At 49.2% G+C, this 21,440-nt stretch overlaps 11 protein-coding genes across 11 annotated transcripts; 7 read left to right on the top strand and 4 right to left on the bottom strand.

Annotated features, from left to right (window-relative positions):
* On the top strand, positions 1–846 carry N7503_006612 (uncharacterized protein; the record flags this gene model as incomplete). Its single annotated transcript, XM_057066159.1, has 1 exon — positions 1–846. One exon carries the CDS (start codon positions 1–3, stop codon positions 844–846), a length of 846 nt encoding a protein of 281 aa, XP_056919840.1.
* Positions 847–1,842: 996 nt separating this feature from the next.
* N7503_006611 (uncharacterized protein) lies at positions 1,843–3,525 on the top strand (the record flags this gene model as incomplete). Its single annotated transcript, XM_057066158.1, has 2 exons — positions 1,843–3,213; positions 3,268–3,525. 2 exons carry the CDS (start codon positions 1,843–1,845, stop codon positions 3,328–3,330), a joined length of 1,434 nt encoding a protein of 477 aa, XP_056919839.1. The 3' UTR covers positions 3,331–3,525.
* A 1,031-nt stretch (positions 3,526–4,556) lies between these two features.
* On the bottom strand, positions 4,557–6,168 carry N7503_006610 (MFS transporter; the record flags this gene model as incomplete). The annotated part of the gene is made up of 2 exons (XM_057066157.1): positions 4,557–4,842; positions 4,901–6,168. 2 exons carry the CDS (start codon positions 6,166–6,168, stop codon positions 4,557–4,559), a joined length of 1,554 nt encoding a protein of 517 aa, XP_056919838.1.
* A 174-nt stretch (positions 6,169–6,342) lies between these two features.
* N7503_006609 (Gfo/Idh/MocA family protein) lies at positions 6,343–7,569 on the bottom strand (the record flags this gene model as incomplete). The annotated part of the gene is made up of 4 exons (XM_057066156.1): positions 6,343–7,071; positions 7,124–7,214; positions 7,276–7,469; positions 7,528–7,569. The coding sequence occupies 4 exons, from the start codon at positions 7,567–7,569 to the stop codon at positions 6,343–6,345; spliced, it is 1,056 nt and encodes a 351-aa protein (XP_056919837.1).
* Positions 7,570–9,050: 1,481 nt separating this feature from the next.
* On the top strand, positions 9,051–9,997 carry N7503_006608 (uncharacterized protein; the record flags this gene model as incomplete). Its single annotated transcript, XM_057066155.1, has 3 exons — positions 9,051–9,083; positions 9,130–9,742; positions 9,798–9,997. 3 exons carry the CDS (start codon positions 9,051–9,053, stop codon positions 9,995–9,997), a joined length of 846 nt encoding a protein of 281 aa, XP_056919836.1.
* A 595-nt stretch (positions 9,998–10,592) lies between these two features.
* On the bottom strand, positions 10,593–11,720 carry lcp5 (small subunit rRNA maturation protein LCP5; the record flags this gene model as incomplete). The annotated part of the gene is made up of 1 exon (XM_057066154.1): positions 10,593–11,720. The coding sequence occupies one exon, from the start codon at positions 11,718–11,720 to the stop codon at positions 10,593–10,595; it is 1,128 nt and encodes a 375-aa protein (XP_056919835.1).
* Positions 11,721–12,006: 286 nt separating this feature from the next.
* N7503_006606 (transmembrane 9 family protein) lies at positions 12,007–14,101 on the top strand (the record flags this gene model as incomplete). Its single annotated transcript, XM_057066153.1, has 4 exons — positions 12,007–13,114; positions 13,164–13,501; positions 13,550–13,985; positions 14,034–14,101. The coding sequence occupies 4 exons, from the start codon at positions 12,007–12,009 to the stop codon at positions 14,099–14,101; spliced, it is 1,950 nt and encodes a 649-aa protein (XP_056919834.1).
* Positions 14,102–14,469: 368 nt separating this feature from the next.
* Positions 14,470–15,473, top strand: N7503_006605 (EF-hand domain-containing protein; the record flags this gene model as incomplete). Its single annotated transcript, XM_057066152.1, has 3 exons — positions 14,470–14,707; positions 14,857–14,942; positions 14,998–15,473. The coding sequence occupies exons 1-3, from the start codon at positions 14,697–14,699 to the stop codon at positions 15,471–15,473; spliced, it is 573 nt and encodes a 190-aa protein (XP_056919833.1). The 5' UTR covers positions 14,470–14,696.
* Positions 15,474–16,389: 916 nt separating this feature from the next.
* Positions 16,390–17,079, top strand: N7503_006604 (M24 family metallopeptidase; the record flags this gene model as incomplete). The annotated part of the gene is made up of 1 exon (XM_057066151.1): positions 16,390–17,079. One exon carries the CDS (start codon positions 16,390–16,392, stop codon positions 17,077–17,079), a length of 690 nt encoding a protein of 229 aa, XP_056919832.1.
* A 357-nt stretch (positions 17,080–17,436) lies between these two features.
* Positions 17,437–19,450, top strand: N7503_006603 (uncharacterized protein). Its single transcript, XM_057066150.1, is given in 4 exon segments — positions 17,437–17,796; positions 17,849–18,179; positions 18,226–18,988; positions 19,000–19,450. The coding sequence occupies 4 exon segments, from the start codon at positions 17,459–17,461 to the stop codon at positions 19,395–19,397; spliced, it is 1,830 nt and encodes a 609-aa protein (XP_056919831.1). The 5' UTR covers positions 17,437–17,458; the 3' UTR covers positions 19,398–19,450.
* Positions 19,451–19,534: 84 nt separating this feature from the next.
* On the bottom strand, positions 19,535–20,768 carry N7503_006602 (uncharacterized protein; the record flags this gene model as incomplete). Its single annotated transcript, XM_057066149.1, has 2 exons — positions 19,535–19,671; positions 19,718–20,768. 2 exons carry the CDS (start codon positions 20,766–20,768, stop codon positions 19,535–19,537), a joined length of 1,188 nt encoding a protein of 395 aa, XP_056919830.1.
* Between the last annotated feature and the right edge of the window lie 672 nt (positions 20,769–21,440).

Here is a 21,440-nt window from a genome sequence, read left to right as displayed (position 1 = left end):
ATGTCAGCCCCACAGATCTTTGTCGACGCACATACCGCCCGTATATGTGAGGAGGTCGAGCTGATGCATATCCGCAAACAAGCGGAAGCATGCGCCCAAATCTACCCAGAACAAAAAATATCTATATGGCAGCCTCAGAAAGGAGGAGTTGGCATTCTGACCTTACCCGCCTTGACAGGCAAGCTAAATCGGGCCGTTGGATGTGGTAGGGATAGTCCAGTGCAGGAAGATGATTTGAGAGAGCTAGAGTCGATCTTTGCTACTATTGGTCTGGAATGTGAGATCCACCTCAGCGCATTTGCATCGGGCCCGGAGGCGTTACTTTCCCGGGGATACACCGAGAAGGCAGTTCTGAGCACCTACTGGTGTGATGTCAGGGAATGGGCTAGGGCTATCCCGGACTGCTCAAGTGACATTGTGGTGCGACTCGCAAAACCAGACGAAATGGATCGGTTCATCGAGGCATCCATTGCAGGGTTTCAAACCAACGGCCGCTCGAGGGAGATTCTTGGCACACTTGCAAGGCTGGCAGTTCAAAGGCAGGATATGCTATTTTTTGCTGAGGTGAATGGCCAGATAGCGGGAACAGCTGCGATGGCGATTATGGATACTGGCGATGGGAAAAAAGTGGCACATCTATTTCTTGACAGCACGCACCCTGATTGTCGTGGGCAAGGGGTTCAACTGGCTTTGATTCAAAAGCGACTCCTAATTTCCCACCAACTCAATCTGGAGATGGCAACCTCAATAACTCAAGCTGGTGACGGTAGTGCACGGAACGCAGAGCGGGCAGGACTAAGCGTCGCTTACATAGTCCAGATCTTTACTGGACCTCGAACATCCTAATGAGGCCATTGACAACGACACGATGCACCAGGCAAGGGTGGTCGCACGGGGCATCTAGGCCCAAGTGCATGGTAGTTAGAACTTAGAATTAGACATCTTGTACCCCAAATCAACTCGGGAGCTACCCCAAATCTTAGTGTGCTCTAGAGCGACGCTACTCGGGGCGGTGCGAACGCTAAGCCCGATGGCGTTGGTGGCGTTGCCCCCAGACTTCCCAACCGCTTAATTTCCCCTCATTTCGGCCCCTGATGCGTGATTTTGACGGAACGAAATTAGCGCTACCATAGCCGAGAGCATTGAAGTCATATTGACCAAGGAAAGTCTATCCAGTGCGTCGTTGTGCATTAGTCCACGTGATCTGCAGCGCGCGGAGCGCCCGGCTTAGTCAGGTGAAAATTTTCACTTTCGTGAACCCTGCGGTTGGCGTACTTAGGGTGTGGCGTTTTACCACTCTTGGCTTAGCATCCCACCGAAATCTTGTTTCAAAAGCTTCATATTGTCTTCATGTTGTGAACTTTGAAAATCGCGTTTTCCTGTCCCAATTTGAGGGCCAATCTTGGTCACTTACCCCCGCAATCATGAAATCGTGGAGAAAAGCAGATGGGCTCCATCGACTGAGACCCTACTAATTTCCTGGGGAACCAAGAACCAATGTTGCATTTCTTTTACCTAACAAGCCAAACCTTCTTATCGTCTAATCAGCCCGGGGCGTTTCGGGGCACAGGTTGAGTTACCTCGATTGGATGGTGGTGGGTCAATCCAAGCTGCAAACGGCATCTCGTTGGGCGGATGATCTGGAAAAGAGTGGAGCATGGTCGTAGTATCTGCTCCAACACACGTGGAGTGCAAGTCTCCATTAGTCAACGAATTTCCTTTCGCCTGATAGCCGGATCCAGCAGCGCGGCCGGTTTTTCCTCTTATACCCAGCGCCATCCTCGTCATCTTTGCCTCTCATCCCATTTCCCCCCTTCACCTGTCTCGTAACATCCCATCACCATGGGCTACGAAGACGACTCTAACGGCCATGGCTCTGGAAAGTCGATGGAGAGTGAGAAGGCGTACGCCCCCCCACCAGCGTTCGAGGGCGCCATGCTGGGGGAAATGACCGATGCGGAGCGCGACATTTACGATCACGGTATCAAGAAGTTCAGTCGGCTGGGTTGGAAGCGACTCACCGTGGTGCTCATCGTCGAGGCCATTGCCTTGGGTAGTCTGTCAATCCCCTCCACCTTCGCCAAGCTGGGTATGGTCGCCGGTGTGATTTGCTGCGTGGGTGTCGGCCTGATTGCCATCTACACCAGTTATATCGTTGGACAGGTCAAATTGCTCTTTCCAGAGGTTGCTAACTATGCGGACGCGGGTCGCCTAATGGGTGGCCGATTTGGCGCCGGGTGGGGTCGATTTGGATATGAGATCATCAATTTCATGCTGGCTCTCCAGTTGATCTTCCTCACAGGCTCCCACTGCCTCACTGGTACTATCGCCTGGCAGAACATTACGAAATCCACCATCTGCTCAGTGATCTTCGCCGTGGTGTCTGCTATCATTCTCCTCATCTTGGCCATCCCCCCAAGTTTTACCGAAATGGCCATCCTCGGTTATGTTGACTTCGCCTCCATCATTATCGCGATCGGCATTACTATCATTGGTACCGGAATCCAAGCTACAAACTCCACGGGCGGTTTGGCCGCTGTGAACTGGTCTGCCTGGCCGAAAGAAGATCTCAAATTCGCTGAGGCATTCATTGCCATTTCGAACATCGTCTTCGCATACAGCTTTGCCATGTGCCAGTTCTCCTTTATGGATGAGATGCACACCCCGCGCGATTTCAAGAAGTCTATCTGGGCCCTCGGTATCACTGAGATCATCGTGTACACTTTGACCGGTGCTTTGGTCTATGCCTTCGTTGGACAGGATGTTTCTTCTCCTGCCTTGACCTCTGCTGGAAATTTGCTTGGTCGCGTCGCCTATGGAGTCGCCCTGCCCGTGATTTTCATCAGTGGATCTATCAACACAGTCGTCTGCGGTCGTTTGATCCATGGTCGCATTTTCGCCAACTCCCCCATTCGGTTCATCAACACCAAGATGGGCTGGATCACCTGGTTGGCTACTATCACCGCTGCCACGGTCATCGCTTTCATCATCGCCGAGGTCATTCCTTTCTTCGATGATCTGCTGTCGATTTCGTCCGCTCTGTTCATCTCCGGCTTCACCTTCTACTTCCCTGCCATGATGTGGTTCTTGCTCATCAAGAAGGGCAGCTGGCTTGACCGTGAAAACCTGTTGTTGGCCATCGTCAATGGTGGAATCTTCGTCATTGGTATTCTGATCTTGGCGGCTGGAACCTACTCGAGTGTCTATGATATTGTAAGCTTTCGTCCTGGTCCTTTGTATGTCTGGATACTAACGAATTCATTTCAGATTAAAAACTACGACGACGGTAGCGTTCGGGGTGTCTTCACGTGTGGATCCCCGTCCACATAAGCGACAGTTCCTTTGTTTGCCTTACGATCGGTGATTTGCTTTATCTTCCTGGTTGGAGTATGCAGTGATTCCTCTTGGGTACATAATCCCTCACGGTGCAGGGCACGGTAGAGAGACTGCATTGCATTGCGAATGTTGATGATAGATGTCCGGCTCATGATCAGCCGGCTGTATATATATAGCATTGAGAACCACTCATGTAATTTTTTATGATCAAGTTTATCCACATCCATCTATATGAGAACAGTATAAGCAGAACATGTCAAATGTATCGGTGACAACCTTTTGGAAGAAGTATCAATTACTAGCGATATCAAGTACAACTTTCAAGATTAACCAATATCACGGGTCTCCGGGGCTGAAGACCTAAAGCTACTCCTGCTGAGCAAGCCCGGAAACGATCATTCACCTCTCCTGAAGTCAGAGACATTGCTGGATACCCAGCCATGACGCCAATCAGCAACATTGGAACTGGTGTGATCTCCTTGTCAACATTTACCAAGTAACGCGCAATGTACCCATAATTCTACCTAGGGGATCAAGATTGACTATAACTTCCATGCAATGAAACATGACCCAGGTTGTATCAACATACGCGTGGATCACACCGATCTATTTAATAATTATAACGACATAATAAAAACTCATGCCACTCAGCGGCAATTCGTCTGTTAGTGTCAACTAAGTAGGTTCTGGCCGTCAGTGACTCTGAGCCCATTATGGAAGGAAAGGTCGATCCCCGAGACTAGTAGACCCACCCCCCTGAAGGAACTTTTTAATTGAACACCACAAATTTAGTTGAGCACCCTTACTAACCGCATTCACAGTAGCGCAGTATTTAAGATTCAGAGAGTAATATTATTGAGTACATACCCAAGTACCTACTTGCTCATGTTACTCTGTAGACTACGCTGGAATGTGAAGGTGATTAAAGAGTGATACCTATTAAGCTAACTTTTATTACTTATATTCTGACTCTAACGAGGCGTCATCTCGTATATTGACGTGGATTAAGGGAGGTGATGCAATGTACTTCAATACTTAAGGTAGCGGTTTCTCTGAATTACATTTACGTACTACACTGTACTGGATATAGAAATAGAGTGGTGTTCAACTAGTTTTGTGGTGTTCAAATATCGCGCTCCCCCCTGAATGACTATTTTCTTTGGGAGATCACAGATGTCGTGTTAAAGCTAAATCATCGAAAACACAGCTCTTTATAGATTTCATGATCTTTTTGCGCGGTATTGTTTCCAACTTGCTATCATGAAAAGAATGGAGATGAACAGCCCCAACCCGGCTAGGCCAATGCCCATATACAAGGCTCCGCGATATCCCTGGAGTATATCTTTGCCTCCGTCATTGACGTGGGTCTCCACCGTACCTGCAAATCCAAGGCCAAGGGAGATGGAGTAGTTGACCGTCGTTGCCACGAGAGAAGCTGCAAGCCCCTGGTGGTGGCGATGCATGGAGTTACTGAGAATAAGTGTTCCAGAAGGAAATGACATATCCCTAAGGCAGACTGGTTAGTGCATGACGAGTTATTGACGGGTGTTTTGTGAGCACCTACATCCCAAAAGGAGTGATTAAACTTGCAACTAAGGCCTGCGCCCAATATATTTGATTGACAGGGACGGTGGCGAAGATTGATAGTCCGGCCGTGAAGGATGCCATTGCGAAGAACATTATAACGCTCGGGGGCAACCGGCCAAGTAAAAAGCCAGTGATAAGAGCAGCAGCTGCACCACTAGCCGCTGCGCCAGACCATTTGGCAGTGGCCAGCAGCGGGGAATCGCCCTTAATTACCTCCATGAACTGATAGAAGTAATAGATGATAATTCCAAAGCTAGACCAGCCTGCTGCGATACAACCAAGCACCCATGCGAGATTTCCGGTAAAGACCGATCGAGGTAGTAGTGGGCACACGGCTTTGCGCTCCACGACTGCGAAAGCGCCTAGGCAAAGAAATCCGATAATCAAGAGCACATAGGTATATGGATTCTTCCAGCCCACTAAGGCGGCCTGGTTCCAACTGAAGTTGATCAATACCAGACCAGATATTCCCGCTGTGGCACCAAGCAAGTCCAACCTTTCAGTAAAGCGAAGGTTGTCGTCGAACTTAGGTTGCGGACTGTATGGAATAACAAGCCACCCAAGTAGCGCGAGCACTGCACAAGCCACGCCCATGATCCAGTATCCCCAGGGCCACCATACGAGCTGAGCAATGAGGGAGGAAAACACCCCGCCAACAATGAACCCCCCTGGAGCGGTGGCACCGAACAGGCTGAAGATCATCTCCTTTCGAAGTCCTGGCGGATAGGTTCGACCCAGGATTGCGATGGCGTTCGGTAGTAACATGGCAGCGCCTACGCCTTGGAGCGCACGGCAGCAGGCAAAGAATATTTGATCCTTCCACACAGAGAAACCGGCCAGGACCGACCAGAGTGCGAACCACAAAAACCCAACGATGAACATCAGGCGATGTCCATAAACGTCGCCCAGCCTGCCTGCCACCAGAATGAAAGTCCCTACGGTTAAACTATAGCTAGCGGCATACCAGCTTAAAGAAGCAGGATTGGTGATGCCAAAACTATCCCCGATTATATGGACTGGGGCAATAGACATGCAGAGGCCGGCCTGAGTCATAAACTGCGCCATACACACCACACTGACGAATATAACTTCTTTCAGCAGGGATTTGGGGGCTGGAACATGCGATTGTGAGGTTTCCAGGCGAGTCAAAGCCTCGGGGTCGGTGTCACGTCTCGGCTTTTGTAGATCGGTCGAGCCGCCTATCGACCCGCATGTCGATTCTGTACGATGTGAGTTGTGATCCATGGAGACTTTAAAAATTGTAGTTGGAGAAAATAAAACTGGACATTCAAGCTTCGTGCAGTTTTATACTTGTATGTGGATCATGTGCCTACTTCCGTCGGGAGTTGAGAATGGCCGTCGGAAGCTCTGGATTGACCAGTTGAATAACATTCGCATACCCATATAACCCTAGGAAGTCTATTTCAGCCTCTCTCCACTCTCGTCGAAGCGAACAACCTCCCCAGTCAGCAGAGCATGCTGAAGACCCTGTCCAATCTTCATAACCGTGATTCCAGTCTCAAGCTTGACTGGCACAGGGGTATCTTTCAAGACAGCTTCCACAAACTCATTCGCCTCAAGCGCGAACGCATCTTGGAACCGCTGCCAGTACTCCGGCTGGACTTCATGACGCATGCCCAGCTTATCAGCAAGAACAACATTGTTCTGCTGGGGGATAACGTTCACCATCAGCTTCCCATCAGTTCCGGTAATCTCAGTACAGACATCATGGCCGTGTGCCTGCGTACGAGAACAGTAGAAGTAGGCAATCTTTCCGCCCCAAAATTCTACGATCCCCACCGCATTGTCCACGTCTGAAAGGGTCTTGAGCTCTGGGTGGTGCTGGAGAGTACCCGCTGCCCAGCAGGCTTTGGGGACTGGGTTGTTCAGATACCACAGAGATAGATCAATGTCGTGAATTGCGCAGTCCACAAATATTCCACCGTTCCGGGCTGCATATCGAACAAAGAAACCAGTCTCGTCAAGGAGATCACAAGTGTTTGATCGAACCATGAATGGACTTCCGATTGCTTTCTTTTGGTAGATCTTGTCACCTGCGTCACGATAGGAAGCATCGAATCGTCGAGAAAAGCCCGCCATGACCTTAAGATGAGGTTTCTCGTTGGCAGCATCCACTACACCTTGGGCCTGCTGGTCATTAGCGTTGACTGAATATGACTCTCAAAGCAGGAGGATTCACCTCGGCAATATCAGTGCTCAGGGGTTTTTCGCAGAGCACATGGATACTCTTACCAATAGCAGCGAGTGATTGGCTACTGTGGACATCGGTGCTGAAGAAGTCTTAATATTTTCCAGTCCATGGGGGAAAGGAGAGAGTTCTGGATAACATACCTAGTAGAAATCCAAACAGCCTGCAGACCTGGCTGTTCCAGCATTTCGTCGTAATTGTGGTATACCTTAATCCCGAACTCACGGTACTCAGGATTTTCTGTGGCCCATTTGATCTCACTAGGGTCGGTGCTGCAGACCGCTACAACCTGGGCTTTAGGGACACGGTAAAGTAAAGTGTGAACATGGCGTTTGCCCTGGGATAGTATGAGATTTCCAGCAAAAATTTCCCTCTGAAAATGAAGTTCTGCTTACCATGCGGCCAAGCCCGACGACCGCGATCTTGAGATGGTGCATCGTATGAAGTGGATAGTGGAAAGCTGGAATGGAGATTTCCGTTACTTGGGATCCCACTATATAGCGATGCCAGTCTTTATAGCTGACAAGAACGTAGATCTATGAAGTATGCCACTAGTACTATTAGTAGTTGGACCTCGCCGCTTCCTACCATTCCCAGACTGAGGAAATGATTTTGATGTGAGTACGTACTGTACATAGGTTTCTGAATCACAACAAAGTGTTCAAAGCTTCCAGGTTAACTGTGAATGGCAAATTTTACCATAGCGTATTCGTGTTTTTCTCAAATTCCCCTTTATAGTAAGAGACCGCGAAAGATAAAACACCACTTCAACCACATTTGGTGTCATGCAGTAATTGTGATTCCGAGAAATACTATAGAGTCTGTACCGACGTACCTTCTCGATCACACTACGTTGTAGACTACCCTGGAATGGGAAGGTGATCAGAGAATGATACCTTCTGATCTTACCCAGAATTGAAGTATTATTAGTCTCAATTAAGCGTGGTAGTCTGTATATTCTTCACTACTGGAGATGTCAACTTGTCTAAATTCCAAGTATTGTGCTATTTTGGTGCGGTTAGTGAATAACACTGCGTGAGATAATCCCCCGAAGATCGATGCGGGGGCTCTTGCTGAACGTGGAGATTCCCATGCGGGGTAAGTCTTCCCCCAATTTTACCCTATCAGGCAGGCGTCGCCCACTTCATTATCGATCTGTCTCCAAGCCATCAAGTCCAACTTTATCTTCATGGATTGTCTCCTGGCTGCAGTTGATATGTCGAGCGGTACTATGCCCAAGGCCCCGTGCTTGAGCTGCCGAGGTAAGTATCATCTTCTCCGATCTCAGTCTTGGCTAATTCCCGTGAATAGAGAGTCATCAGAGGTGTATGTCCTGGCTTTGGGTGATGTCAAGATGTGTCTTCTCATTTAGTATGTAGGTGATAAGCGAAGACCTGTTTGCCGACGATGTGAGACTAAGGGGCTCGATTGTCATCCCGTGCAAAAAAAAGCCGTCTTTCGACATGGCTCAACAGCCAATTTGGAGGGCAATTTCACACAAGGCCAAACATGGGTCAATAGTGTGCCCAAGGCGTGGAAGCCTGCAACATGTCCCTCAATCTCGGGTCAATCTCCCGATACAAGAGACACGGTTTGCGAGATTGGCGAGATAGATGCTTCGCCCACCCCTCGTGAATGTACATCCGTGCAGGATGGAAGCAATACCAATGAGACTGATCCCAATACAATCTTATCATTTGATTCACACAGTCACGGCCAACCATCATTCCAAAAATCTCCTTCTATACTGTCCTCTCCACAGTCATCACTCACCGGTGCCAACTTGCCTTTCTGTTCGGATCCCTACTCTAGTCAAACTAGGAAAAGACGACGCATTTCGCATAGTCATTACTTATCCCCTTTATCTCGAGATGATATCCTTGGCGGTTCATCCGGAGCGGTACAGGAGTCTTGTCTAATGAGGTATTTCATCGAAGAACTCTCCCCATGGGTAAGCTTATCTCTTCTGATATCATCAAAGCACTAATTTAATTTAGTTTGACCACTGTGATGACCGTCGGCATTTTCAACTAGAAGTGCCCAGGCGTGCTCAGTACTGTTCGACCCTCAAACTCGCAATTTTTGCGGTCGCCGCGCGCCATTTGGCCCGTCTTCCGAAATACAAAACCACTCATGGTATTGTATACTGTGGACAATCCCTTCCCAATCTGAAAAAGTCCAGCGCTCTCGAATACATGTTAAAATGCATTCCCGATCTCATTCGGTTCCCTGAGATCCAAGATCCAGACCACCAAGCGAACATCATGGCTGCTACAGTGATTCTACGCCAGTACGAAGAGATGGACGAAGAAATGGACCAAGGCGATGTTGATGGAGATTATCATACTGATGGAAGAGTCAATTTTCTGGCAATCACGAAAACTATAATAGACTCAATGATTGCATCTCCTCTCGATCAATCGTTGGCAAATGCGGCGTATTGGATCACTGTTCGACAAGAGATTTATTACGCCCTGACAAGAGAGACTGTTCCACATCTACGGTTCGATTGGCAGCCTGAACACCCTCATCCCGTGGCCAACAATGTCATTCTATTCGCGGGGGAGGTCGCTCAATGGCGGTGGGGCAAGCAAATACCAGAGGATTGGAGTAAAGTTCTTTGTTAGGTCCCGTATACGACAAGTTCACTGATACTTCTTCCTAGTACAACTCAAGCTAAAAGAACAACAGCTAGTGCAGGATTCTATCGGGGAACTTGAGCCGATCCTTGAGCTTAAAGCCGACAGGTCAAAGGGAGACATATTCCCTACTACGTGGTATGGCTTTGATATGCAAGTCACAGCCATTCAGCACTTACGGCTAGCCCAGTTGATCTTGATTGCAGAGAATCCACACCTTGAGTAAGTCGAAGATGTACTTGATGAATAGCAAAAGTTGTGCTGACCGATAAGGAATGCAACTCGTGTTATGCATCGTAAAACCGAGGCTCAAGTCCGTTCCATCGTATTCGACATATGCGGCCTAGCCCTGCACCATCCTAGGATACAGCCTGCATTAGTCAATGCAGTTATTGCGATTACTTTATACGGAGAATACTTTACAGACCCCGTGGAACGAAATGCATTAGTGGACATCATCAACAGAACCAAGGACGTGCATGCTTGGCCTATGAGACATACCAGAATTTCCTTAGAACGACGATGGGAAATGATGGATAGCGCAGAAATATGAATACTACTACCTACACAATAAGGCTAGGCCTAGTACTGTCGAACATACATCAGAAGTTCTCAAGTGCTGTCTTCAAATTTATACATACCCCGAGAGTTATTTTCTCAAATCGGTAACAGCGGTTTCGCATTGGCAGGTCTGCAAGCCCATAGGTAGTATAAGTCCAAGAGGATTTCATCAATAAATACAATAGTTTTCCCACGCCAACTCCGGCGATGATCGTAGCATCACAGAAAAGAAAAGGATATCAGTCATCGTTACAGATCCACTACCGCTTCCAACTATCAATCTTCTTGCGGCGCTTGTCAAAGATCTCACCCATGCCCACACCATCATCGCGCTGTCCATCCTCATTCTTTCGCTTCCGGCTCTTGTCCAGGGCGCCGCTGTTCTTGCCGCGACGGGTAAGACGCTCAATACGATCGGCTCCCTCTGTAAGTCCCCGCCATTCGTCTCCACCGTAGGTCTGACGATCACGACCACGTCGCTTGGATTCCTCCTTCTTAGTCTCCTTTGGTAGACGGACAAAGTTGGTTTCTTCGTAGCGTGCTCGATCGGCCTCCCACTGGCGGTCTTTCTTGGTCTTTGTTTCTCGGCCACCAGCGAGAATGGTGCTACCGATACTGGGCTCGGCCATGGGTGCGGATGACATCTCGGCGTTGACGAATTCGTCAATAACGTTAGACCGGCGAGGTCGGCGATCCTCGCGCTCACGGCGCTCCGTGGTGGGAAGGGAGGTGGGCATAATCTTGGGAGGACGGTAAATGCCATCACTGGGCTCTTCACGTTTGGCTCTGGCTTGGGGTTGCTTAAGATCGACCTTGGCTTTCGAGAATGCCGCAATATTGGGACGATAAGCCATCTCATCCATGTCGTCCTCATCGCTATCGCTATCGTCTTCGCTCCCACCCGAGGAGACTTCGTCACCCGAATCCTTGGCTTTGGGCTTGGCGGTCTTCTTTGACTTGGATGGACGCTCGGTACGCTCAGTGCGCTCTGCGTCCTCCGCTGCCTTAACGACCTTGTCGACCTGGTACTTCAATCGTCCTTCCAACGGGCGTACACCGCGGTCAAGGAATACCCGTAGTTCGACTAACTTTTTCACGGCATCGTCGCGGAGCGAATCATTAGACAGTTCAGACTCATCAGACTTCTGTTTAGATGATTGTCGTAGTTGAAAGATAATCAGGAAAACGAGGTTGTGAAGGTAGGAGAGAAGAATTTCGCTTTTCGTATCGAGGAGGGAGATACCATCTTGCGGAGGCTCGATCGAGATGTCGGAGGGCGCGTCCTTGTGAGCTGCAGGAAGAGAGGAGGCGGCGCTAGTCAAGCATGATGTGAGGGTCTCGAGGAGTGTTGACAAGCTGTTGCGCGACTGCGCAATCTCTAATGCCATGATGGGTGTTCAATTCGACTTGTTGCGGGATTTTCTTTTTTTTTTTTTGGTGTTCGGTCTTATCTGTAGGTCGTTATCAGCACGTGATCGACCGCAACGTGTATGGAGCTCGGTGACCGTCATCTCCTGTTCTCAGCCGCGTCTCGTTAAATAGGCCGTGATCTGTTCCGGCCTCAATTGTACACGTCGTGTGGACTTAAGCTCTGCATATCTCATCGACTGCTACCCAACTGACGAGAAAAAAAAGCCCCGTCATACATGCTGATCTAGGGACACGGTATCCAAGATGCGGTTCACCGATCGAAACTCCCTTGTTGCTTCCATATTCCTCGCAATACCTTCCTTCTCGTCCGCCTTCTACCTCCCCGGTGTCGCCCCATCATCCTACGACCAGGGTCAGAGCGTCCCGCTTTTTGTCAATCATCTGACACCCGGCCTCTCCCGAGATGACCAACTTCACTCTGTCTTTTCATACGACTACTACCATCCGGCCTTTCACTTCTGTCGACCCGAAGATGGTGCAAAGGATGTGAGGGAATCCCTGGGTAGTATCCTGTTTGGTGATCGCATCCAAACCTCTCCGTTAGACTTGCACATGGCTCAAGATGAAGAATGCAAAGCTATCTGTGGAGAGGTAAAGTTTGATGCTCGCAGCGCCAAATTCGTCAACCGCCGGATTTCCCAGGGATACAATATCAATTGGCTTGTGGATGGACTGCCAGGAGCGCAGTTGAACATGGACGAAAACACCCAAACCCAGTTTTACAGCCCCGGTTTCGCTTTGGGTGACCTGGACGAAAATGGACAAGCTGTGCTGAACAACCACTTCAACATTCTTATCGACTATCACCGTGTCGGATATGGTGGCAAGGACAAGCTCCGTGTGGTGGGTGTCCTTGTCCAGCCCGAGTCGCGCGCTGATTCCAAGCTCTTGGATGACGGCACAGCTCACTGTGGCACCAAGGGAACTTTCGTCACATTGAATGAAGATGGGGAGGGTGAAACTCCGGTCACCTGGACCTACAGTGTTCAATGGAAGGAATCTTCTACAGCTTGGGCCACCCGGTGGGATAAATATCTTCATGTCTACGACCCGAAGATCCATTGGTTCTCCCTCATCAACTCCGCTGTCTTTGTTGTTTTCTTGGTGGGCATGGTTAGCATGATTCTTGTCCGCGCTCTCAAAAAGGACATTGCCCGTTACAACCGGTTGGATTCAATCAACCTGGACGATTTGGATGGGACCTCCGCTGCTGTCGAAGATGGAATCCAAGAGGATTCAGGATGGAAGTTGGTCCACGGTGACGTTTTCCGATGCCCCAAGTCCCCTCTTTTGCTTAGCGTATTGCTGGGAAATGGTGCCCAGCTCTTTATGATGACTGGTGTGACCGTCGGTATGTAATGGTCCGGACTCTTGGTTGACTTGCGTACTAATTTTGACAGCATTCGCACTACTTGGTCTCCTCTCTCCCGCCAATCGTGGATTTTTGGCTACTGCCATTCTCTTGATCTACGCCCTCTTCGGTGCGATTGGTGGATACGTGTCATCGCGTGCCTATAAGTCCTTTGGCGGCGAGGCCTGGAAGCGCAACATCATCATGACTCCCTTGCTGATACCTGGATTCATCTTTTGCACTTTCTTCCTGCTGAACCTGTTCGTGTGGGCCAAGGGTTCCAGCGGTGCTGTCCCTTTCAGTACTATGCTAGCTCTAGTTCTCATTTGGTTCGTCATCAGCGTTCCGTTGAGTGTTGCCGGCAGCTGGGTTGGATTTAGGCAAAAGGTAGGCTGTCTGTCCATAGTTGCCCACCATCATGCTAATCCGCTTCAGGCTATTGAGGGTCCGACAAAGACTAACCAAATTCCCCGCCAAGTGCCTCCAATGGTTGGCAGTCTTCGAACTATCCCATCTATTCTCTTAACGGGTATCCTGCCCTTTGGTGCCATCTTTGTGGAGCTCTATTTCATCATGACTTCGCTCTGGACCAACAAGATTTATTACATGTTTGGCTTCCTCTTCCTGTGCTACGGTCTGATGATCATCACGTCCGCGGCCACCACCGTTCTACTGGTGTACTTCTTGCTGTGCGCGGAGAACTACCGGTGGCACTGGCGTGCCTTTGCTGGTGCTGGTATGGCCGGTGGATATGTATTTCTGAACGCGCTTATATTCTGGGCTACCCGAGTAAGCTTTGGTGGCATCACCGGAGCTGTGCTTTATGTGGGCTACTCGGCCTTGATTGGTTTTGTTGTTTTCATTCTGACAGGTTCGTCCCTTCGTGACCTTGGACTTGGACTAGACTGACTTTTACCAGGCTCTATCGGTTTCTTCGCCAGTTGGGCATTTGTGCAACGTATCTACGGGTCCATCAAGGTGGATTAAATCCGCGATGTTGACTCTGAGCTCAGCACCTTTCCCTATTCGTCCCGTCCTTCCCCTTGTCCCGTTGTCCCGTATTGATAATCTAACGGTAGCATTGTTTTGCGAGGAGATAGAGCTTTTGGCTTTTGTTTTTGAGATATCCCTAATGATTGGGAATGAGGAGTATTTGTATATATAAGCCTACTTTGTAGGAATGGACCTACTTCACATGGCTCGTTTCTGTTGGAATAAGTGGAGCCAAACGCCAAATAACGTAGTCGTGTCATGCCAAGCCCCAGATGGTCTGGACCTCCTCGCCACTTTGCCTTCCCTTGCATTCTTTATTTTTCTTCTTGGTTATTCCTGGTCATCTAGACAACTTCGCATGACCAAGTCCTTACTCTCTTACTCCTTTTTGTTCAACTAGTCCAGATTTTGTGTGGCCTTGATATTCCGCCAGCACAGCCACACTTCCCCCTCGTTCTACCCCGCGTCTTTCCGTTCACTTGCTTTTCTTCAAAGCCACTGTTCGTCCCTGCCGATCCTCTTGCGACTTGCATGCGCTTCAGACTGTTCATTTGAAGCTTTCTACCATTGTGGATCTGTGTGTTTGATCATGGGTAAATCGTGAGTGGTGATGCGCCTTCCCGCGTGAGACCGGAAGTGTTTGGAAGCCCGCGGGTCGCTTCCGGAGCGAATCATGCGCAGAACTTCGGATCCTCACCTGTGGTTCATGGGTTTTCATTGCAATTTTGGTGGCTAACTAGGCGCTATAGACAGTCGAAGCTGTCGCCTACGCAGCTTGATGAGCTGCAGCGAGCCACCCATTTCGACAAGAAGGAGCTACAACAATGGTACAAAGGTATAGGCGACTGGATCTCGCGGTGAAGTGAAACAGCTAATCACCGTATCTGCAGGCTTCCTCAAGGACTGCCCGTCAGGCACATTGACCAAAGAGGAGTTCCAAAAGATTTACCGGCAATTCTTCCCCTTCGGCGATCCGTCTTCCTTCGCAAATTACGTCTTCCGAGTGTTTGACTCGGACAACAGCGGGATGATTGATTTCAAGGAGTTCATCTGCGCGCTTTCGGTGACGTCCCGCGGAAAGATGGAGGACAAGCTTGACTGGGCTTTCCAACTATACGATATCGATGGCGACGGCAAAATCACATACGACGAGATGTTGGCTATTGTCGAGGCGATTTACAAGATGGTCGGCTCCATGGTGAAGCTACCCGAGGATGAGGATACACCCGAGAAGCGCGTGCGAAAGATCTTCCGCATGATGGATAAGGACGAGAATGGCAGCTTGGACCTCGCTGAATTCAAAGAAGGCTCCGCAAGGGATGAGACCATTGTGTCAGCTCTGTCATTGTATGACGGTTTAGTCTGAGTTGAAGCTGGGAGAATGGTGGATCGAATTGGCGAGAGCGATCATTTTCGAAACCGGCGCAATTGTCATTTATCGTTTGGGGGAAATTCTGTTAACTTCGCATTGGCACGTCTTTTATTCTATTATTGTCAAGCTTTCTCCATTTATTTACGCGCTTGTGTACAATCATATCCAGATGTCGACTATACACCACATATGCTGTAAGTGGGTCTCTCCTATTCAGGTTAAGCATAAATCACGTTGTCAGCGTGTATAGGAGCCAAAAGTACCGCGCCCCACTGTCTTTGACTTGCAGCTGAGACGTTGATTCTTCGAAGTTGTCCCATGTCTATTGTCACTTCCTTGACTAGATGATACCGAGGCAGATGTTAGCATACCTGAGCCCACTTAGAGCCTAGCTTGTTTGCCTTGTCATTACCAATCATCACAACTGATACTGTGCCTGTCCTAGACATGCAATTGGTAGCATTATAATGTCCATTTCGGGTATTGAACCGGGTATCTTGCAGCTGAATGACATCCTATGTAGATTGAACTATAAGGTCTGCTGCAGGGGTAGATTACAATCTCTTCCCATGCCTCTTGGGTCACCGGATTCACAATGCCTATCCATCGAGTTCGAGGGTTAAAACCACCCTTTCAACACGGTAATATCCACGGGTGCCTTTATATGGCTAGCTTCCACTAACGTATGGCTTTAAAGAGCTTGTCTTGCCATCTTAGGCTCACCAAGTAGTATTTTCAAGTGGATCCCCGCATTCGGGTCAAGCCTAATAGATAACAAATTCGCAATTCCGTAGCTCCGAGGTTCTCGGAGTTGTAAATGACTCATGAGCAATCATAGTAAGCTTAATTGCCTACTACAATCCTAGCTTCTTTAACTCCTCTTTTCCCCCTTCACCCGATATACTTCGCCATGGCGACAACCGAAGCGGAGCGCGCTGCGAACCTCCAAGATGCACAGGACAAAGCCGTTCAGCTTTTCATCGAGATCGAACGCGATTTAATTCGCCCCGGCATCAGCGAGAAGACACTCAACACCGAGATTTACGACCTCGGCTTCAAGCGTTACGGCATTAAAACCCATTGGCACAAGCGAGTCATCCGCAGTGGTCCTAACACGTTATGTCCATTTTCCGATAATCCTCCAGATCGCATCATCGAAGCCGACGATATCCTCGTCGTAGACCTGGGGCCCGTCTTCGAAGCCTGGGAGGCTGACTTCGGGCGCACCTACGTCCTCGGAAACGATCCTCACAAAATCAAGCTGCGCGATTCATTGCAGCCAATTTGGGACACTGTCAAAGCAAAATACGACGAAAATCCCGATATGTCTGGGGAAGAACTTTACGACATTGCATCTGGGGTTGCGGGGGAATATGGATTCGATTTTGGAGCTGATATTGCGGGGCATCTGGTTGGCTCTTTCCCTCACGAGCGGATTCCGAAGGACCGAACTACACTTTACATTACCAAGGGCAATAGCGAGACTATGAACAAACCGGGCAAGGATGGATTCAAACGCCACTGGATCTTGGAGATTCACCTCCGCAATACTGAGCTTGGATTTGGCGGTTTTACTGAACAATTGTTGACAGTAGGATGAATAGATAATGGGACTGGATTCCCATTGAACCTAATTTATAGAGAAATCTTCAGTTCCGCAATAGCCCTCTTAGCCACTAGCATTTCAAGTAGCTTTTCTGTAGGACAAGTGCATGATTTAGTGCTGAAAAGTACCAATATACCATCAAATATAAGGGATCGCCACTTAATCTCTAGCCCTGGAGTGCCGTAGGGCGGTGTGCGTGAGGATTGCCATTCTGCCGTGATGGTCCGCAGCTTCATTGCTGCAAGATTGGTCTCAAGGGCCATTGTCAGACCTCAACGCCATGTTCCTGCCCCTTTGAAATAACTGCGATTCGCATTCCACTTTGTTATCATCTCAACCACGCTTGGAGCTACTGACAACAAGCCTGGGCAGGATGGCACCTCCAACCCCAATTCTGGACCAGTTCATCAGCAGCGTGTCGGAGCTGGTCCAAGAACGTGATGGCTCAAAGCTACAGGATTTCCTTCAAATCGAACCTCCACTGTCAGACATTTATCAGCGCATGATTGAGGAATTGCGCCAACGATATCCACCCGGACCCCAGAGCGATACCGAGCTGCAGCAGCGATGTGAGATCTTAGTCCCGCGGACCAAGGGGAGTTCTTCCTGGTCCTCATTCCCAACCTTTATGAGGCTGTACTTTTCTTTCCTGCGTGATGTCAATGTCGAAAACCTACTGGACACCTACAACCTCCTTAGGGCCCTGCTGAAGTAAGTCAGAATCCCACAAGCTTGAAGACCATGAACGCTGACGCCTACCTAGTCAATGCGTCCTGGCCCTCGGAGATAGCCAAAATGGGGTGATCGTCCTCCCCACCGTTCTCTACCTCTCGAAAGTTTTGGCGAAATTGGCTATGGGACTGGACCGCCAACCAGAGTTGATCGCGCATATTCTGCGCATGGAAGGCGGCTCGAACCGGGAGGAAAACATTGAGAAGGTGACGTTGGTGGAACAGTCGGCAAATGTGGTGCGAGAGGCCTTCATCAAATGTTTGACCGATCGCAGTGGCACCCCGGGACCCAATGGGAAGCCCGAGGGCAAACGCGTTGGCATCTACTTGATGGCAAATCTATGCCTCAAGCTCCTTTTTAAGGTACGTTTGACCCCCGCTTGCCTGTGATTTTACTGACTCGTATCAGTGTGGCAAGCTGCGCAATGCGGAGCAGATGTTTGCCAGTATTAGCGCTCAATCCCCTCCCCTGATCCATTTCCCCGCGTCCCAGCGCGTCACCTACCTCTATTATCTGGGTCGATATCTTTTTTCAAATAACCTCTTTCATCCTGCTCAAATCGCCTTGCGGGCGGCTTATGATCAATGCCATCGCCAAGCCCTCAACCAACGAAATTTGATCCTGACATACCTCATCCCCTGCAATATAATCATGGGCCGATTCCCCTCCAAATCTCTACTTCAACGGCCGGAAGCCAAAGGTTTAGCAGAGCAATTTGCGCCACTTTGTCACCTAATTGTACGCGGCGATTACCTGGCATTCCGAGAGCATCTTTCATTCAATTCCGCTCCTGGACAATGGTTTGCACGAAAGGGTATTCTGCTCGCACTCCGCAATCGATGTGAAATCTTGGTTTGGCGGTCATTCTGTCGCAAAGTATTCATTCATGGTGGATTTCATGGGGATCCAGCAGCGCAGGCGCAGCGTGGTCCTCCGCCATTTCTATACCTCCAAAAGCTACTTGTGGCTACAGAATGGCTTCAATCACGCTCCAAAATTTCCAATGGTACTACAAAACCACCTTCTTATGGGTCACAGACCATCTCTGAACCGATGGACCCGGATTATGTGGGATTTGAGAACCAGGGGAGCGTCGCTACCAATGGGGACCCTGAGCTGATGGAGAAGTATGGGGATTACCTGGCACCGGCGGGTTGTTTTGATGAGGGGGGTATTGGAAAGAGAATATGCCGGGCCAGTTAATCGATGGTACTCCAGAGCCCGACTACGAGGAATACGAATTGGATCCGTATGCCGACGATGAGATAGCAGAAGTGCAGCCCGCTTTGCTCATGGGGGAGATTGAATCCATCCTGGCTTCATTACTTACGCAGGGGTTGATGCATGGTTATTTGACACATCGAAATCCTCGTTTTGCCATTCCTGGTGCTAAATTGCGGGGTGCCTTGCCTACTGGATTTCCCAATGTCTGGGAAACCATATCCACACGCGAGAAGGAAGACAACAGTGTTCCTGGATGGGTCAAGCCTCCTCAGATGTCTACATTTGGTGCGCCAGCACTAGGCGGAGCGGGCCGTGTAGTGAATCTGTCCGGGGCACGACCTGTTGGCGTCCAGTAGTTCAGCTTCAATTATGTTTGCTTTAATGATACCTCTATGAACAATACCCAAGGACAAATATGACATCACTCCGATTTGCATAATCATTGTCTCCCCTTGTACCTTGTTTAGAATCAATAACAACCCAGATGAACTTATTACAGCCTCGATCTCACGCTCATTGGTCGCCACATTTCACTCAACAATCGGGTGGCATTAACCATATCGGGATGAAGCTGCTCAAGCGATGAAACACCGAGCATCTTCATGCAAATTTCGAGTTCCTCGGTCAAAACTAAGAATCGTTAGCCATGGTCAACCATGAACCAGACTGAACTTACTCTCCGTGCATTTATCAACCCCATCTCCACCATACGCTGCGAGTGCGTAGTAGTATGGCCTCCCAACACCCACAGCCGTGGCCCCAAGGCACAAGGCCTTGAGAACGTCTGCGCCATCGCGAAGTCCACCGTCCACGAAAACTTGCAATTTGTCGAACGCTTCTGGGTAGTAGGTGCGAATCTCCAAGAGCGTCATCAGTGCGCTAGGTGCCGAATGAATTTGACGCCCACCGTGATTGCTCAGCAAAACGCCCTGCACGCCGTACTGAACGGCCAGTTTTACATCCTCAACAGATTGAACACCTTTCAATACTACAGGGCCATCCCATTCTTGTGAGATCCATGCCAGATCTTCCCAGTTCAAGGCAGGATGTAGGTATCCAGCCGTTGGACGACCACCAAACGCAGGCCCGAATGCATTGTCTGCGGCGGCTTGTCTCACGACTTCTCCTCCTTGATCCAATTTCTCCTGTGCCTGCAGATAGCGATCGGCTGTACGCTTTCCCTGAGTCGAGGAGTCCACGGTGATCCATAGACTTTGATAACCAGCAGCCTTGACCCTTTGAATCAAGTCTCTCGCCTTTGTCCGGTCAGAGGGGACGTATAACTGGAAGGCCAGTCTCGACGGACTTAAGTTCCCCAGTCTTTCCTGCTCATCCTGATGAGCCTTCATGATCGCCTCTAAAGACTTGCTTGTGGCGGTGCTGATCACCGCATCCACGCCCTTGCGAGTTGCGCTTTGAACCAGCAACGGCTCAGCACCAGGATGGGAGCTACCTAGTGTGCCCATGGCGGATATAAAGAATGGAAGCTTGGACTTGCGGCCCAGGATGTTTCGTGATGTATCTATAGAGTTGACGTTTCTCATGATTCGAGGCCGGAAGTTGATGCGAGACCAGTCGTCCAAGTTTGATTGGTGTGAAAGACCTGAAGAAGCACTGCTTGAAGCGTAGATCCATGACTTTTCGGAGAGAGTTTCTTTCGCCGCCGCCTCGAAGTCATCTGCTGTCACGCAGAGGTCAAGACAGGTTGGTGCTTTCTTGGTCGCCATGACTGTATATCGGGTTTAGATGTTTTACGGTTTGCAAACATGGCAAGGGACCAGGCATTGTTATATTTCTATTCGATGCCAAGGTTGACGTAGCCATCATTTGGAGAGCTCATAGACATTCTGGAATCTAATTGCCGTGCCGATTTCGGGGTCGGTTGTAAAGGATCCGAATCGGCAGACTTGGGTCTGATAATTAATCCACCAATCAGATGCTCGGAAGACCTAGGGCAAACGCCGACGGCCAATCCTGGAAGTTTTTATACGTCCACCATAGATTGTAATGTCATGGAAGGTGCTTCAAGGTTTTCAGTCATAGATAATGAGCGCTCGTATTAGTCAAATTTGAGAGAATATACACAAGATGGAAACCCAATTGCGTTAGGTATAGAGCTTTGGAATAAAACCGGACTTTTACATCGAATTCCATACTTCTGGAATTACGTATGAGTCGCACCAAATACGATTTCTACTGTCATGCTTAATTAAGTTATAGCAGTAGTGCTATATAGCCTTGACTGTAGATCGTACTGTATAGAGTTCAGATGCATGTTCCGGCCGAGAAATATGAAAAATATGGGGTAACATGCGGGGTCGGCATTTGAACGGTGTTTGAAAGGGTTTGAAAGTTCGGCTTATGGGTTTTCCAATCTTGGAATTCCAATGACAATAGAG

The sequence above is a fragment of the Penicillium pulvis genome, assembly GCF_028828015.1.
Source record: "Penicillium pulvis strain IBT 33274 chromosome Unknown contig_5_segment0_segment0, whole genome shotgun sequence".
NCBI lineage: Eukaryota > Fungi > Ascomycota > Eurotiomycetes > Eurotiales > Aspergillaceae > Penicillium > Penicillium pulvis.
The sequence above is the reverse complement of the archived record's forward strand: the minus strand, read 5'-3'. Positions and strand labels throughout refer to the sequence as shown.